The 14,924-nt window shown below is 43.0% G+C and overlaps 2 protein-coding genes and 1 long non-coding RNA gene across 20 annotated transcripts in view; 1 reads left to right on the top strand and 2 right to left on the bottom strand.

Annotated features, from left to right (window-relative positions):
- Positions 1-853: 853 nt before the first annotated feature.
- Positions 854-10,978, bottom strand: MRPL23 (mitochondrial ribosomal protein L23). Its single transcript, XM_068944813.1, has 5 exons — positions 10,874-10,978; positions 10,646-10,768; positions 10,180-10,262; positions 8,253-8,326; positions 854-1,201 (listed from the first exon to the last, which is right to left on the bottom strand). Exons 1-5 carry the CDS (start codon positions 10,897-10,899, stop codon positions 1,037-1,039), a joined length of 471 nt encoding a protein of 156 aa, XP_068800914.1. The 5' UTR covers positions 10,900-10,978; the 3' UTR covers positions 854-1,036.
- Positions 10,950-14,924, top strand: part of LOC138067428 (uncharacterized) — a 27,997-nt gene continuing 24,022 nt past the window's right edge. For 7 of the 10 annotated variants that reach the window (XR_011141322.1, XR_011141315.1, XR_011141321.1 and 4 more), the window contains exons 1-2: positions 10,950-11,076; positions 11,546-12,726. This is a non-coding gene — a long non-coding RNA (uncharacterized lncRNA). The remainder of the gene's footprint in view (positions 11,077-11,545; positions 12,727-14,924) is intronic. The other 3 variants (XR_011141323.1, XR_011141318.1, XR_011141316.1) reach the window with 2 other exon arrangements.
- TNNT3 (troponin T3, fast skeletal type) overlaps positions 12,514-14,924 on the bottom strand; it is a 42,918-nt gene continuing 40,507 nt past the window's right edge. For all 9 annotated transcript variants that reach the window (XM_068944800.1, XM_068944801.1, XM_068944803.1 and 6 more), the window contains one exon: positions 12,514-12,653. In XM_068944800.1, coding sequence (XP_068800901.1) covers positions 12,605-12,653 — 49 coding nt within the window. In that variant the 3' untranslated portion in view covers positions 12,514-12,604. The remainder of the gene's footprint in view (positions 12,654-14,924) is intronic.

The raw sequence follows: 14,924 nt of genomic DNA, 5'->3' as shown, positions 1-14,924 counted from the left end.
GCAGAGCACATTACTTGACAAAGGGAAAGAGAAATAATCCTCATTAAAGTGAGAAGAAACAGCAGCAGAGACAGGCAAATGAAAAACCTGCATACAGCAGCCCTGAAGGCCTAGAAAAGTTCTATCACTGCAGCAACATCAGCAACCTAGAAGTGGAGGGCGTTACACCAGAAAAAGTAAAAAGAGTCTTTTCACCAGTCCTGAGCACAAAACAGTCTACGTTGGCAGAAGCATTTTTATGCCAATACAACTGTGTCTATACAGGACTCTTGCCAGCACTGCAAGGTAGCTGCGGGCAGGGGGAGGAATACCAGCACAGCTATGCCAGTAAACGTTCCTAGGGCAGGCTAGCCACCTGTATTGCACAACAGTAAGCAGAGACAGTGCACCACATTTGTTCATTCTTCAAAGCTTTCTGAGTCAAACACATACATATAAGGCTGCAAGCCTATCCAAGAAGCCCCATCTCCAAGATGCCACACAGCTATTAACAAAGGAGTGAAATCAGATCAAACGTACATCCTTAAAGAAAGGGGGTCGCTTTGGAAGTAAGGCAATTCACAAAACAGTAGGACATCATACCTGACAATAAGCGAACCTATGTTCTGAGCCTACAGTCTAGTTTTCTACAACTTCTTGTCCACCTTCAGCTGTCCTACCTTGCCTTTTATAGATTCTATTCAACACAAATCACTCTTATCCTGGTAACTATGTCTCCTACTTTACTCAAATGACCTACAGAAGCAGGAAGAGGATAAGCTGAGTGACACACTCACAATCAGAAACAACAACAAGCAATTCCACATTTCAGAAACAGTCCACAAGTTCACAGGAAAGATCTGATGCAGTCAGATTTATTTTACCTTTTTATTTCTTTTGGGCCATTTTGTTGTAGTCGTGCACAAATAGCCAGGTAAAAAGACACGCTAACAAGGGCCGCTCAAAAATAAACCCTTGGTCATTACAAGAAGAGGAGAGTGCAAGTTCTGCTGATTAAAATCCCTCTGAGCCTAAAAAAGGCAGCTGGCTTGTTGCATCAAAGTCCAAACCAATCGGGGACTCCACCTCGTCTGGGGTCACCTCTCTGCCTCTGCTCCTCTTTCTTGAGATATTTATTCTTGAAGTCATCAAAAGAGCGAGCTTCTGGGGTTTGTTCTTTTTCTGGAAATAGGTTGGGAAACTGAAAGGTTTGTCCTTGGCCCTAAAGAGAAAACAAATGGTCAAACACACATTCCAGCCTTTCCGCAGTAGCTATGATGCATACACTTAAAACTACAATGAAAGACCACCCTGAAGTTTCAGCTGGTGCAAAATGTTACCTACCTCTCACCTCTCAAGATCTCTTTTTCTCCCCCCCCTCTCTGCAAGACACACGTATACCCCCTTCTCCCCAATATCCTAACTTTCAGCCTCTTCCCTTCTGTGTGCAAATTAAGACGCTGGCATCATTCTTTTCAGAATAAATGTGAGTGATCCGGAGATGGACACTTCTTACAATATTCAACTTTGAACCAGCCCTGTGATGTTGTATTGAGTCATACAGTAAAAACAAGACCAGTGAAATAAGTGACGCTGTTAAAGTAACACCATCAGGGAAATGCACGGCAGGGGGAGGAAGGCACCCGTTACATTAATGCTTAGAATACGGGTAGCGGTTATAGTTGTTTAGATCTCATCTAAGTATAAGAGAGCCTACAGTTCAGTCCTAGCAGCTGTTATTACAGGGGGTAACGTGGGAATACAGAATAACAGATAGCAGAGGTCTGTTATCAATAGGAATAAAAACTAGAGTGTAAAACAATTACAGTGGGAACAATCTGTCTAATACATCAGTGATGAGATTAAAATGATTATATCTGCATCAGTCATTCTGCCTAACAGACAAGTCATTTTAGTACATCATCATCAGATCTATGTCTCCCACTTGGAAAATAAACATTTGCTTGGTCTCTGGTTTTTATCTAACAGCAGGAAACCATTATTCTGTGGAAATGTTCTATCCCATTAACATTATCTACTTACTTTTTAAGTGGTGTTTGCACTAAGCACAACTTCATTAAACTCAACAGTATTGGCTCTTCCATTCTTTTCCACTCAGTATGCAACTTTGCATAATACAACACTTAACTGTTAGGGACCATTTAATAATTATTCTCCAAAATACTTACAAACCTTAGCATACGTGAACTACTCTGCCAGAATACTGCCCACTGAAATCTCAACAAAAGCATTTAATTGCCTCAGACAGAAACAGTTTTGGCAAATCACCCATTCTTTATACTTGTGCAGGAAATTTAACCAAACCAGAGGCCTAGTTATGAAATGGTTGCACAAAGGAGATCAAATGAGCCTTCCACAACATATCCACCATATATTTTGGAACCAGAAATGTGACAAAATTAAATCTGAAGAAACTGTCACTATGTCCTTGACCCAGCTGAATGTGTGTTATGATTCATTCAGCCATATATGTTCAACGTGGTAATTTACAGGTGTGAAAGAATTCAAATCTCAAGCATACGCTTTGGAAAGAGAAAACATGACTTATCCCAGGTGAGCTTATCCAGACTAGAATCTAGGAAATATCAACTCATACATAGCAATGCTCCCGTTGTTTTTGTAGTGCATACTTCTTGGGGGTTTCCTAAGAGCCTGACCATACTACAAAAACAGCAAGGGAGCTTCTGTATACATTGCTCTTTCCCAGATTCTAGCCTGGATAAGCTCAACTGGAACAAATCATGGTTTTCCTTTCCACAGCGTACACTCTGGGGTTTAAACTCTTTTGTACTTTTAAATTACCAACAGGTATGCTTACCATAGCTGTCCTGTGACAATTAAAGCATAGTTGCATTTTGAGACACAGAACCAGGTCTTATTAATGTCCTTGAAGACATACCAAGCTGTAGCGTACTGAAACTTCCAGCAGTAGGGAGCAAGCACCCTTGAGACCCAGGCCTGCTCAAGGCTTTAGCATACTGAAGCATCCGGAAAATAATTTGTTTACATTACAAAAAATTACTCTGTTTTAACTGCACTGCAGGCAGGTCACTGAGTCCAATGGTACCTACAGAACAGGCAAGGCCAATTCTAAGGACTCGTCCACTCTGGAGAGGAAGCCATTGTAGTCAAGAAATCAGAAAATGCTTCAGGCTAACTTGGTAGGCACATCACCTACACTGAAAGTTTGAGAACTATTTATATTGGTAGCAGCGTAGTAAAGGGCTGTTCTTGCTATGCAGTACTTCCACTCGGCTATGTTTCCAGCACCAACGCACTTCCCTTACTGGAGAAGGAAGGAAAGCTGTCCCTAAAGCATACTAAGAACATCCACAGTAATTCACTGAGCATTGCAAAACAGCTTTTATTAAAAAAAAAAAAAAAAAAAAAAAAAAGAGATATGCACAGAGGCTGTAGTAAAACCAGATGAATATTTCAGCTGTTTATCAAAATGCTCACAGTTCCCGTTTCAAGGCTGGTGAAAGTCAAATATTGAGCTGAAAATGTCAATCTGTATCTGGAGTCTTTTAATAAATAAAAATCAGCACAGACACGTTGGCTCTTTCCAGATCTTGTTTTGTGAAAAAATTCTGATTTTGGCTGGCAGCCAGACAAGATTTGAAACAGCCAAGACATTACACCCTCAGAACTGAAGGTTGATAAATCTTAAGTAACAATACCATGCAGTAATACTGCACTGTAAGACTCTAGAGTGATGAAAACTGTATGAAAAATAGCTGTTGTGCATGCTCAGTAGCTAGTCTTCAGAAGAAGCTTGTATCTTGGGTATTTCAAACTTTCAAGAGGCACCAACTTACATAAAGGGCTGAGAGTCCGTCCAAGCATATTTACATTCAGTGCATCTTCAACATGATGCCAGATGCTACCAAAGTTCCAGCTCACGTGCCACCTTCTCAAAAAAAACGTCTACCAAAGGAATGGACGGATCATCGCTCCCTCATGTAGTGCTGTTCAAAATATTATCCTTTTTTCCTTTGTAAAAGTTTTCCCTTCTATATAATATCCATTTGACAACCATGTGATAAATGCATCCTTAGAGTGAAAACCTAATTGGGATAAAGTGAACAACTAAATTTCTAATGAGTTCAATAGAGTGAGGGTTTTATCTAGTTTCCAGACTGCTAGAACATGAACTGCTAGCATATTTAATCAGAAACCAGAAATTTGGCTTATTCCTAAGTCTGACATTTGTTCACTGTGCTACCTTTTGCTGTGTTCACTGTGCTACCTTTTGTCCATTTAAGGGAAGTCTTCCCTTTAAATTTTGAAGATAATAAATTGAAATGGACTCTAAAAAGGCTAAGGTTTGACCTTTTAGAACTTTTGGGAGCACAATTACTTTAATTAGGAGCACAGAAGCAGGGGGAGAAGATAAGAATACGCTCCTAACCTAATACAGCTCTGCCAAAAGAACACCCTCTAGAAAAGGCAAAAGACATCATTTTGCTCTTGTAATTTAACCTGCCTTGGAACTGGATTCTGCACTGCCAGCAAAAGAACTTTTCCATCCGTGTGAGGTGGTACGCTGACAAATTCTGGAGTTTTTCAGACAAGCTCTACCACCAAGCCCTTTTTTATCTAAATATCCCTCATAACGCTTTAAAGAATAAATGAATAAAAAGGAAAAAAGCAAACTATGGAGGAAGTTACTTAAAAGGGTATTTTACTGTTAAAATATAAAAAGCGTTAAAATATAAAAATAAAGGCAATGTGATGATTTTACATATTGCTGTCTTGGATTTAGGGTCTTCCCAGAGGCTTCCCTTTTTCCTACAAATTGTAAGGTTACATATAAGCGAGATGCGTGGTCCAGTGTTTGGATAACAGAAAAGGGCGCCATTAAACTTCTACTCCTGCCCACATCTAATCCTTGTTTCAGCATTATCCAAAGGTAAAACTGAATTATATACTAGGTCTTATGAAGATTCATTACTAAATACTAACATTCTTCAACATGGAAAGTGACCTAAGCTCCAAGCAAATATTTTCAGCTTACATTTCAAGTCTTTTTTGGTTATTTAGGGTGGAGACACACCTTTTTCTCAGCGTCTACAGAAGGAATTACCACATCAAGTGGTACAAATTGCCTCCATTCATTTTAATGGCAGGTTAAGTGACCATAATTAGGCCTATGAAGTCAAGTGTTAACCTTTCCACTGCTGAGCCTCATGTCAGAAAATTGTAAGGCGGATTATCCAACACAAACGCACTTATACTCTTCTGACCTTTGCATCCCCTGAAAAGTTTAGCAATGGAAGGTCAGCACAGATATTGTGTAGGAATGACGCAGCAAACACTGATCATGTAAACAACTGTGAGGTCTTCTGATTATTTAGATAATTGAAGCACTTACTACTGTCCTTCAGAATTAGGAGAAAAGTGATGTTTATAGTGTCGTTAACTAAAAAATGTTGGACTCCCAACAGTGTGGGATTTGGTCCAGCAGTAGCAGCAAATGCAGCTAAGTTTAATAATCCAATGCATTTGAACAATTCTCCTACTATCTCTGTGGCAATATCTGATGTCAAAATAACAAGTATGGCAAAACAGCACAGAAAATAACTTTAAAATCCACATGGTAATGCCACAGCATACAGAGAATCCAATTTTCCTCCAAATTCATTAGATGCAAGATGAAAATTGCTGTCACATCTGATGTGCAAATGGGTTCATTACAATGAATGTACAGGACACTAGCCAGGGTTTGAGGAGAAAGCATTCGCAAAAAACGCTCCCACTTGTGCCATCACTCATGCAGCTAAATAGGTGTTAGTCCTAATGTTGACAAGGTCAGACTCCTTTTTACAGCCATCTCCATTAGATTTCTCAAAACAGGTTTAATTAAAAATAGGTCTAGATTCCAGAGGCTTGTCTACACTTGGGCTCCCACGGGTGCTAACACCTGTTGAGCTAAACCAGTGAGAACACTGAAGGAGGAGGAGGGGATGTTGTTGTTTTTTTAAAATTTCCCTGATGTTGATGCAACTGTAAGGTTTCCCACTGACTTTTTTATAACAGTGGGATAATTATAACTTTATCAGAGTAGAGAAAAAGGTTGCTGCATTACATTCATTTAAGCTACTTGACAAAGATATGCCCCTTTGATTTTAATTAAGAAAATAAAACAGTGTAAAAAAAAGAAGCATTTGAAAGCAATGGCCATGAGTCTGTAACTGACACCTTTCTCACCACGTTCCAAAAAGGGGAAAAAAAGGTAGACAGGCTCTTGAATGGCAAGATATTGTTGATCCACAGCCTTCTATGATTTGAGGTATTTTTTTAATGTGAAAATATTATGCTTGGACTGATCATGTATTTGTCCAGTTAGAGTCTGAGAATAAAGTAAACAGCTCTGAATCTCCAAGAAATAGTATTGAGAAAAGAAAGGACAACAATTCTTACATGTGGAACAGCCAGGGCACTAATCTGACACTTATGGGTATACCGACTATGACTTCATACATCTTTCACCTTTAAGACACTTATAGTATGTTAAGTGATATATATGTTGAGTGAGGACACATAAGATAATGTTTTATGAAGCAGGCAAGAGTAATTAGTCACAAGAACATACTCAACTCCATCCAGGTAAACCACAACAGAGCCGCTAACAAGTCACAGTAGGAAGAGCAATACTTCCACCTAGTGGGCAACAGGAAGATCAACCCAAGACCTTCCAAAAACAAGCACTTACTTTTCCAGTCATAAGCAGTTTTAACTCGAAACTGGATTAATGAGAGAAAACACAGCTGGTAAAAATGGTGGGAAAGCCCAGCTACTCTGACTCACGGCAGATGCAAAATAATTCTCATGAAAATAGGGATTTTACAGTGGTTACCAAAGACCTCCCTACATTAGGCAGATTTTAACAATGGACTGCAGGGGGCCTCTATGGGCCAGAATCAAACCATGAATGAGCATGAAGGCAAAACCTTCAGGTTTCACAGCGGACACTGAGGTTTCTGGCCTTGCCCACGGTTTGAAGTTGGTATCTGAGATACCAGAACTAGTGATTAAAGGCAAAGAAACAAAATAAAAAAAACAGACAAGGCATCGTCGTCCCCCACCCAGAGCACAGACTATGACTTCCTTGAAGAGAGGCGTGTGTTTTTTCCAGCAAGACAGCCATCGTAATGCAAAATCCTCATGGACGCAAGGCTAGCTTTAACTTCAGCACAGTAAATCAAGGTTAGGTCTGATCTAAATATAAATCTGTTACTTTCTATTAACAGTGTATTTTACGTGGTTCCTTTAAAGATAAAGGCTGTCTAGAAAAACCTACTGTCCTCATTTTTCTTCCCATCCTCTTCCCCTTCCTAAAAGGGGCTAAGAGAAAAACTTTTAAGCTCATTTAAATTCGGCAAAAATAGGAAACACCAGATTTCCATTTGTCTGTACATCTTTAATTTGACCCCAAGTGCATATGAATTCTTACGTAGTCTTTAAACTGTAAAGATCACGCAATGTTCCTCCACCCAGAATCCTTGTATGGAGTAACACTGAGGTTGCTTTGCCAACAGCAATTTTAAAATTTACCATTTTGCAACATAAATAGCACTGCTTTAATGTAATTTCTGCATATGAACGGGTTTGCTGATTTTTTTTTTTGGTTAGTTGGTTTTCTTTTTCACATGGGGACAGGTAAGCCCAAAAGAAGTATAAACTATACTATGCTCCTGTTATGAAAGAAAAGTTGTAAGAACATTAAGCTTCTTTTCCACTGGGCAACCAACATATGCTTTAGAACCCAGCTTAGCCACAAAGCACACTTGCTAGACATGACTAAAAGCTCTCCAAGGAATATGCCTCAGTCTTCTCCAAGATCCAATGAGATCCAATAAAAAGTTCTCCACCCTTACAATATATTCTTTCACTTACTGGACATTTCAGCAATCAACCACACAAACGGTGAACCTTCCAGCACACTGAGTACAGGGTCAGCCTGAAACTTACTGGCAAAGCAGCACCCTATGACATCAGACCATAACTTACGTACAGGCCTCAAACAAAACGGGACTTGAAAACTAATGATTTACTTGAATTTGCTTTTTACACTAAGTCATTTAAACCAGTATATCTCTTTATACAGTCTGGCAGGTATTAACGATGACACTATTATTAGAGGATTGGCAGAAATATACAGCCAACTGGACAATTCACTGAACATTACTTCTAGATTGGCTGATAAACAGTCCCTTCCTCTACCCTGGCAAGCATCCATGTTAACTCACCAGCTGTACATAGGCGACCTTGTAATCCGGCTTCTTCACTCTCTGATTCTTGTGGTTCCTCCTGTTGTGCGCACCTGCACAAATGAAGAGAGCCCCACCATTACTCTCCAGAACTTCTAAGCTCCCCAAAGCATGGCCAAGCTGAAGGAGCTCATTAGTTTTGGTTTACTGTTAAGAGGAATATTCTTTCTTCAACACGAATACAGACACCCTTTGCAGCAGTACCGCAACTACTAAAACGTTTTGAAATTGGTAAATACAGGTAGGGAACTGAGGCATCACCCAGCTCAGGCTGCTGAGGGCAGCTCTAGCTACATGATCACACAGAAAGTTTGCAAGGGAGCAAGGAGGCAACTCTCCCAAGTAGTGGGGCCAGGAGTAATAAACTGTCCTCCCTACATGAACTGCTTTGGGGACATAAGGAGGAAATGCCTGCTAAACAGCTACAAACATGTCACCTCTTACTGGCCAGCTAATGTTCTAGAGCATGAGCACGATCCACTGTTTTGCTGTTTATGCATCAGGAAATCGCACTCTACATCCAAAAAAACAATGCATTTTGACTTCCAGCAAGTACGCTGGTCACGGCTGAATCACGAGTTCAATTTATTCTCTCCATGTTAGATAGACCTTAAAGTTCTCAAATTATTACGCTGGCTGACTCCTTTCCCCTTTTATCCCCAAGTATATACATTGTACCACTACTTCCAGTAGCTGTGGGGGACAAGACAGCTATAAGGACAAGCATGAATATTTTCCAGTGCTGTTTGAAACTGCATGTGTTTGGTATTAAGGCTTTCTTTCATTTTATTTTTTCACATAAGCATATTGCAGATACTATCCTGTTTTCTTTTTCTTCTTCTCCATGTTCTGAAGAATTTTACAACCTTCTCTTGAAGTTTTCTTTCATTTCCATCTTCCCATTTTTATCTATTTCAGCTTTTTCCCTAACCCTTTTTTAAAATTCATCCTTACGCTTACCATTACAAGCGCATCAACCAGTTCATTTGCAAGAATCAGTGCACAAAGTAGTCCAGCCATCGAAGACATCCCTCCCAATAAATCACATCCCATTTGATTAATGCAGCGCCCTATGATCAAAGAGGTAAATAACAAAAAGTATCTTCCCAATTTTGCACTGCATCCACACTGCACTCAGAGAAGCTCTGGGGAAGGAAGTATTAATATGCAGAGGTGAACCTATTAATTTTTATTCTGTTCAGTTAAGAGAGGTGTCCATCTGCTCCACCTGGTGTTCAGAATAACTTAAAACAAATGGGAGGGGGAATGCTTGGGTTATTTTGGAGTGGTGGTGTGGGGAGGGATTATGAAAGAAAGTGGCAGGTCTGTAACAGCTGTGCAATGACTACAAGTGTTGAAAAAATGAAAGTTTAAGATGTTTTTCTGATTTTATCTACTGGTCTAATAGAGTTTTTTACCTTTCCCTATAAACTTTGCCTTTTGTTAAACCATAAAACATCCTCTAGGTGCTTCCTAGGTAATCTCAGGTGACAGTCATAGGCCTTTTTTTTTTTTTTCCTTCTCCAACAAGTTTCATTATCAATTTCATTAAAACACATGAAAGCAGTTCCTGTTGAAGTGAGATGTCCACTGGTCTTTAAGGAGAAATGGTACTAACTACAAAAGCATACTGCACAGGCTAGATAAAAGCAAGGTTTTAAGGCTTTTCAAATTCAGCTTTTTATTTATAGAACTCAACATGTCATAATCTAATCAGACCATTCAAATACGAAGCAGTGCATATTTGCTCTGAGGAACAAATAAACCACTGAGCTGGCAGATGTCGCCACGTAAGTACCTGCAACCAAAGTACGCTGAAATCTAACGCAGCTTTTGACAGCAGAAGTGTTTTCAGGCCGCGCTGGGAAGCTGCGGCCATCCCTCTGGATTACTCAACCGCACTCACCATATTGTATCCTAGTCCTCACCGCCGCTACTGGCACATTGTATATTTTTTCAAGGTAATTCTTGATGTCCACTTTTGTCATTCTAGGCAAAGGGAAAACATTTTGGGGAAAGGAGAGAAAGAAAAACCACAAGTATTTTAACTAAAACCCAAACAGAACCGGTGCGTTTATGTGTAGTTCACGGTCTGGAACAAACCCGCCTTCTCCTTTTGACCAAGGCAGCATTCACTGAACGCAGACGGCCAAAACAAGCCATAACCCAGGCAGCCCAACAGCACTAAGTGCTTAATTGCCCACAGTCGCGACAGTCACGACATCAGAGACACTCTCCCCCCCCCCCCCCCCCGGGGTTAGGAAACCCAAACCTAACAACGCCGTCCCGCCGAGGCGCCAGCCGCGCCGCCGCCGCCGGGCGCAGACCGGTCCGGACCGGTCCGGACCGCCCCGTTCCCGCCCCGCACTCACTCCATGGAGACGCGGAACTGCGCCGTGTCGGCCGGCTGCGCCACCCCGGGCCGCACCGCCGCCATGAAGAAGTCGGGCCGGAACAGGCGCAGCTGAGGGCCGCCGGGTTGGAACAGCGGGTACCTGCGGGGACACACCCAGAGCCGCTGCTTCATCGCCATCATCATCACCACCGCCGCCGCCCCCTCCCTCCGGACCCCCCCCGCGGCCCCTCACGCAGCCCCTCACATGGCCCTCCTGACGCGCGCCGCCATGGCCCGGCCCAGCCCGCGCAAGGCCCGCAAAGCGGGGCCAGAGCGGCTCCCTGCGGGCGGCGGCGCGGGCGCCCCCTGCGGGCGCGGCGGCCGGCGAAGGGGGGGCGGCCGTTACACCAGCCCCCAACGCCTGTTTTTGTTTTTATAAGACGAAACGAGGAGAAATTCTCCGCCACGGTAATCGCGGCTCGTGGAGGCGGGGAAGTTTTACCCGAGGTTGGCGGGGGGAGAGGGGGGGAGAGGGAGAGAGCGGCAAAATTTGGGCCTGGAGGAGCAGGGCGAGCGGTGTCTCTCGAGGGGAACGGTCCAAAAATAATAATAACAAAGATTAATTGAATAAAGAGATGGATTTAATTAGCTTGCTGAGTTAGCTTAGGGAGCCGTCCTGTTGGGAGTCTTTTCCGTGACTCTCACTAGGGGACGAGACGTCAGTGTGGCGTTTGGGTCGGAAACAAGTAAAAGCAGTGAAAAGCCGCTCGCGGCTCAAGCCGGGGGGATGCGGGCCCGAGACCGTTTTACGCTTTTGCTAAGAAAGCGGAAATCCTCCCTGCTACGCACCCGAACAACACATAACCCCGCAGTCCCCGAGTCCCTTTCGCACGCTTGGAAACGGCAGTGATTTTTTTTTTTCCCCCCTTTTCCTCAGCGTTACAGGATGTGCCAACCACCAGGGCGCGAGCAGCCCGCCGGAAGAGCCAGACAGGTGGAAACACGGAGCAGAACCAGCATGGCTGGTAGGTGTCTCTCTCACAAGATGTTTCGAGATTGGCAAAGACAACAACAGGCCCCGCAGAAGAGCTCCAGTCCTGAATTTAATAATTGCTTTTTTGTGGGTTTCTGGCCCAGTTTTGGGGGAAGGGGCAGATTTCGATTCTACATTGAATTAACCAAAGAGTTCAGACTTCAGTGATATATTTTATTATATACAGTATTTTAGTTGCCCCAGACTCTTTAATATAAACATCTGAATTAATGGTTCTCCATGTTGCAGTGACACAGCTGCATTTAAGAAAATGCTGCGCTGAAAACTGCTGTTTCTGTGGACCTATTCCTTCATTCCCAGTTCTTTGATTCCTGCTGTCACTCAGCCTTTCAAGTTTGTTTCAACTACGTTTGGCATCCAGACTGACACGCAGACTGCGAGCTCCCCCAGAACAGAGTTGGTCCTTGATGTTTGCCTGTATCATGGCCTTAAGACAGGGCCCCCGACCTGGTTCTTTGTTAATTATGTTGAGCCTCATTCCTAGCTGTAGAGCTGGATCGCTTGATACTAAGGATTTGGACAACACCCAAATCCTTGGCAAAATGGGATGCCACTAAATAAAGTACAAAACACCATTGCAGAGAGCGATCATTGAAGTAGACACTGGTCGCGCTTTATTTACAAAATCCAGAGATTTGTACACAGCAATCTACAGGATGGCATAGGGCTTGTGTCAGGAGATTAAAGGACATGCTCAGCAGGTATTGAAGATGCCAGCAAGGAGTCGTCTCAGCTCCAGGGGGAACCTGCTTCCTTTTGACTCAGGAAACCACTGGACTCCTCCAGAGGGGAAAAAAAGAAAAGCAGCAGCAATAGCCAGCCCAGGCTGATGTTGCAATTTTTGTTATTGCTGAGGCATGGGAACACAAGTGATTTGTGAAGGAAGAAAGAAGAGACCAGCAGGGTTCAGGCGTGCCACTATGGGCCATCCTGCCTGGTTCTTTACTTCCAGCGCCCACCAACTTTGCCCTTGGCTCCTGCCTTCTTGCTGCTACAATACAAAAGGAAAGAAAAACGTGTCAGCACGATGGAAGCAGTGGGGCTCTTGACCACTGTGCTCTCAGGTCAGTAGTGAGCTGCTTTTACCTCTCACGCGTTGGGTGTACCTGTCACAGAGCACATCCTGGGGAAAATAGGCTGATACTGTGGAATGAGACTCCACCTCAGGCCCTTAGTGAAAGGCCAGGATGTGCATGCCTAAAAGAGGTGCACATTTCCAGATTCCTGCATTATCAGACCAGAAATCCGGGTGACCTCAGCACTAACAGGGACAGGCCTATCCAGTCACAAATTTGACGTTTCCAGAGTGCAAGACTGCTTTGATCCGGAATGTAGGTTATAGATCTGTTTCCACAGAAAACTTCCTCATTATCAGAGCGCTCTAGTCAAATAACTCAGATGCTCTAGTCATCCGGTAGCGGAGACGAAAGAATCTGAACAATAATTTAAATACAACTAAGGCCTGATTTTAAAAATTGCTTTGCTATAGCAAAGGCTGTGTGACTTCTTCGTTACATTATGAGAGCAAGTCTCTAGAATGGTACGAGAAACCTTTGAAGGCTTCCTCTCATACCAGTATATTCCGGTCTTGCTAAGGGGTGCGTGGGAGCAGTCCAGTTACACTTCCCACACAAAGCACCTCAAGCAAACTCTCCAGTATCTTCTTGCACACCACTTACCTTCTGACTGAAAAACAGGTATGCCTGGATTCAGAGAGGGTCCAGGCAAGAAGTTAGTCAGGTTAGTTTTTGCACTGGCTCCCATAGGCAGTGCCCAGGCTTTTGGGGCACCGCACATCACCAGACCCATCCATCTCATGCACACGATGCTGAGGCTGCTTCTTGAACCAAAGCACATGTGAACTGGGCTCTTTGACGCTGCAAGAGCATGGATTGGGAGGCAGCACATTGTGGTGGGACCTTACCATCAACAAGGAAGCCTCCTTCAGACCACTGATTCCTCCAGAGAGCGGAAAATAATAACGAAAAGACGACATTTTGGGAGATTTTTGTAGTGCTGCCTAGTGGATTGGTTCAAGAATACTAGCCATATTTGTGAAAGGACATAACGCAGTGACACAGACACACACGTAGCGGGTACTTTACCTTTTGACCAAGTTAGATTTGATCTATTCCAAAAATTGACCCTTTGCATAAGAGACAACAGAGCAGTTTCTGCTTACTTTAAATCCATTTCGCTATCCCTTTTGCCAGCCTTCCCACTGGTTCAAAACCCAGTGTAGGAACTGTACATTTCCTCAAACTAAGACAGAGTCCTTTTATCCCCACAAAGGCCTGTGATGTTTGATGTTATGCCTAACCTTTAGAGTGCGCTTAAGGAGATTTAATGAAGTCTAAAGCAAAAGGATCTTTTTATAACATATTAACAGACACTGCTTCGGAATGCGACAGTCTGTTTTGGGGAGAAATACAACCATGCAAAAATCTCAGGTGCTCCGGGGTTCCCAATCCAACCTTTCTGAACAACGTCCCATTGCACTAAAAAGAGTATCATGTCTTTTAGGGGAGCAAACGGGCAGTAATAGTACATCCTGCTGTGGGGTGGTGTGACAGTGCCCCTAGAAAGGGCAGCAACGCCCAGACAAACCACGGCATCCTTCTGCAGCTGCACATTCTGTTGAGGTTTATGAGCCTACAGCTCTGTAAAGAAAATACTGTGGGAAGGTCAAGCCTTATGTTTGGCACCTACACACAACTAAGCCCACAGTGTTGCATTCATTTCATAAGGGAGGGTGGACTGGGGAAGTGGGAAGGCATGCCGCATTTGGTCACCTGTGTGATTCAAAGACAACCACTTCATTCTCAGCATGATTTTGCTGAGAAGATACGGACACACAGTGAAGATCAAACCCCAACACTGGAGAACTCTCACTCTTTTACTTCCTCGCTGCCCCTCTGTCTGTTACTTTTCTGCATGCGCTAGCCCCCAGGCCTTGTCTACCCCTGGTTCTCAGCAAGCTCACTGTAAACACATAGAATAGTTAAAGACGTAGGACTCAGAAAATTCTATTTAAAGAGAAATCATGTGGGGAAGGAAGGTGGAAGAGAGATAACGAATGAAAAGAACTCACAACAGTAATCCCATGATATTAGTCTTGTTATACACCGTTCCTTATCATCTTAGCAACCACTTGTTTACCCTTCATAAACAAGGGTTGTATTCCATTGTGTATTCAAAGCACCTCAGTCAGGTGTTTGAAAACCCCAGCAATAAGCAGATGTAAATTTTGCTGACACTGTGA

Source organism: Struthio camelus, chromosome 5, assembly GCF_040807025.1.
Source record: "Struthio camelus isolate bStrCam1 chromosome 5, bStrCam1.hap1, whole genome shotgun sequence".
Taxonomy (NCBI): domain Eukaryota; kingdom Metazoa; phylum Chordata; class Aves; order Struthioniformes; family Struthionidae; genus Struthio; species Struthio camelus.
This window is presented reverse-complemented; position numbering and strand designations above follow the sequence as displayed.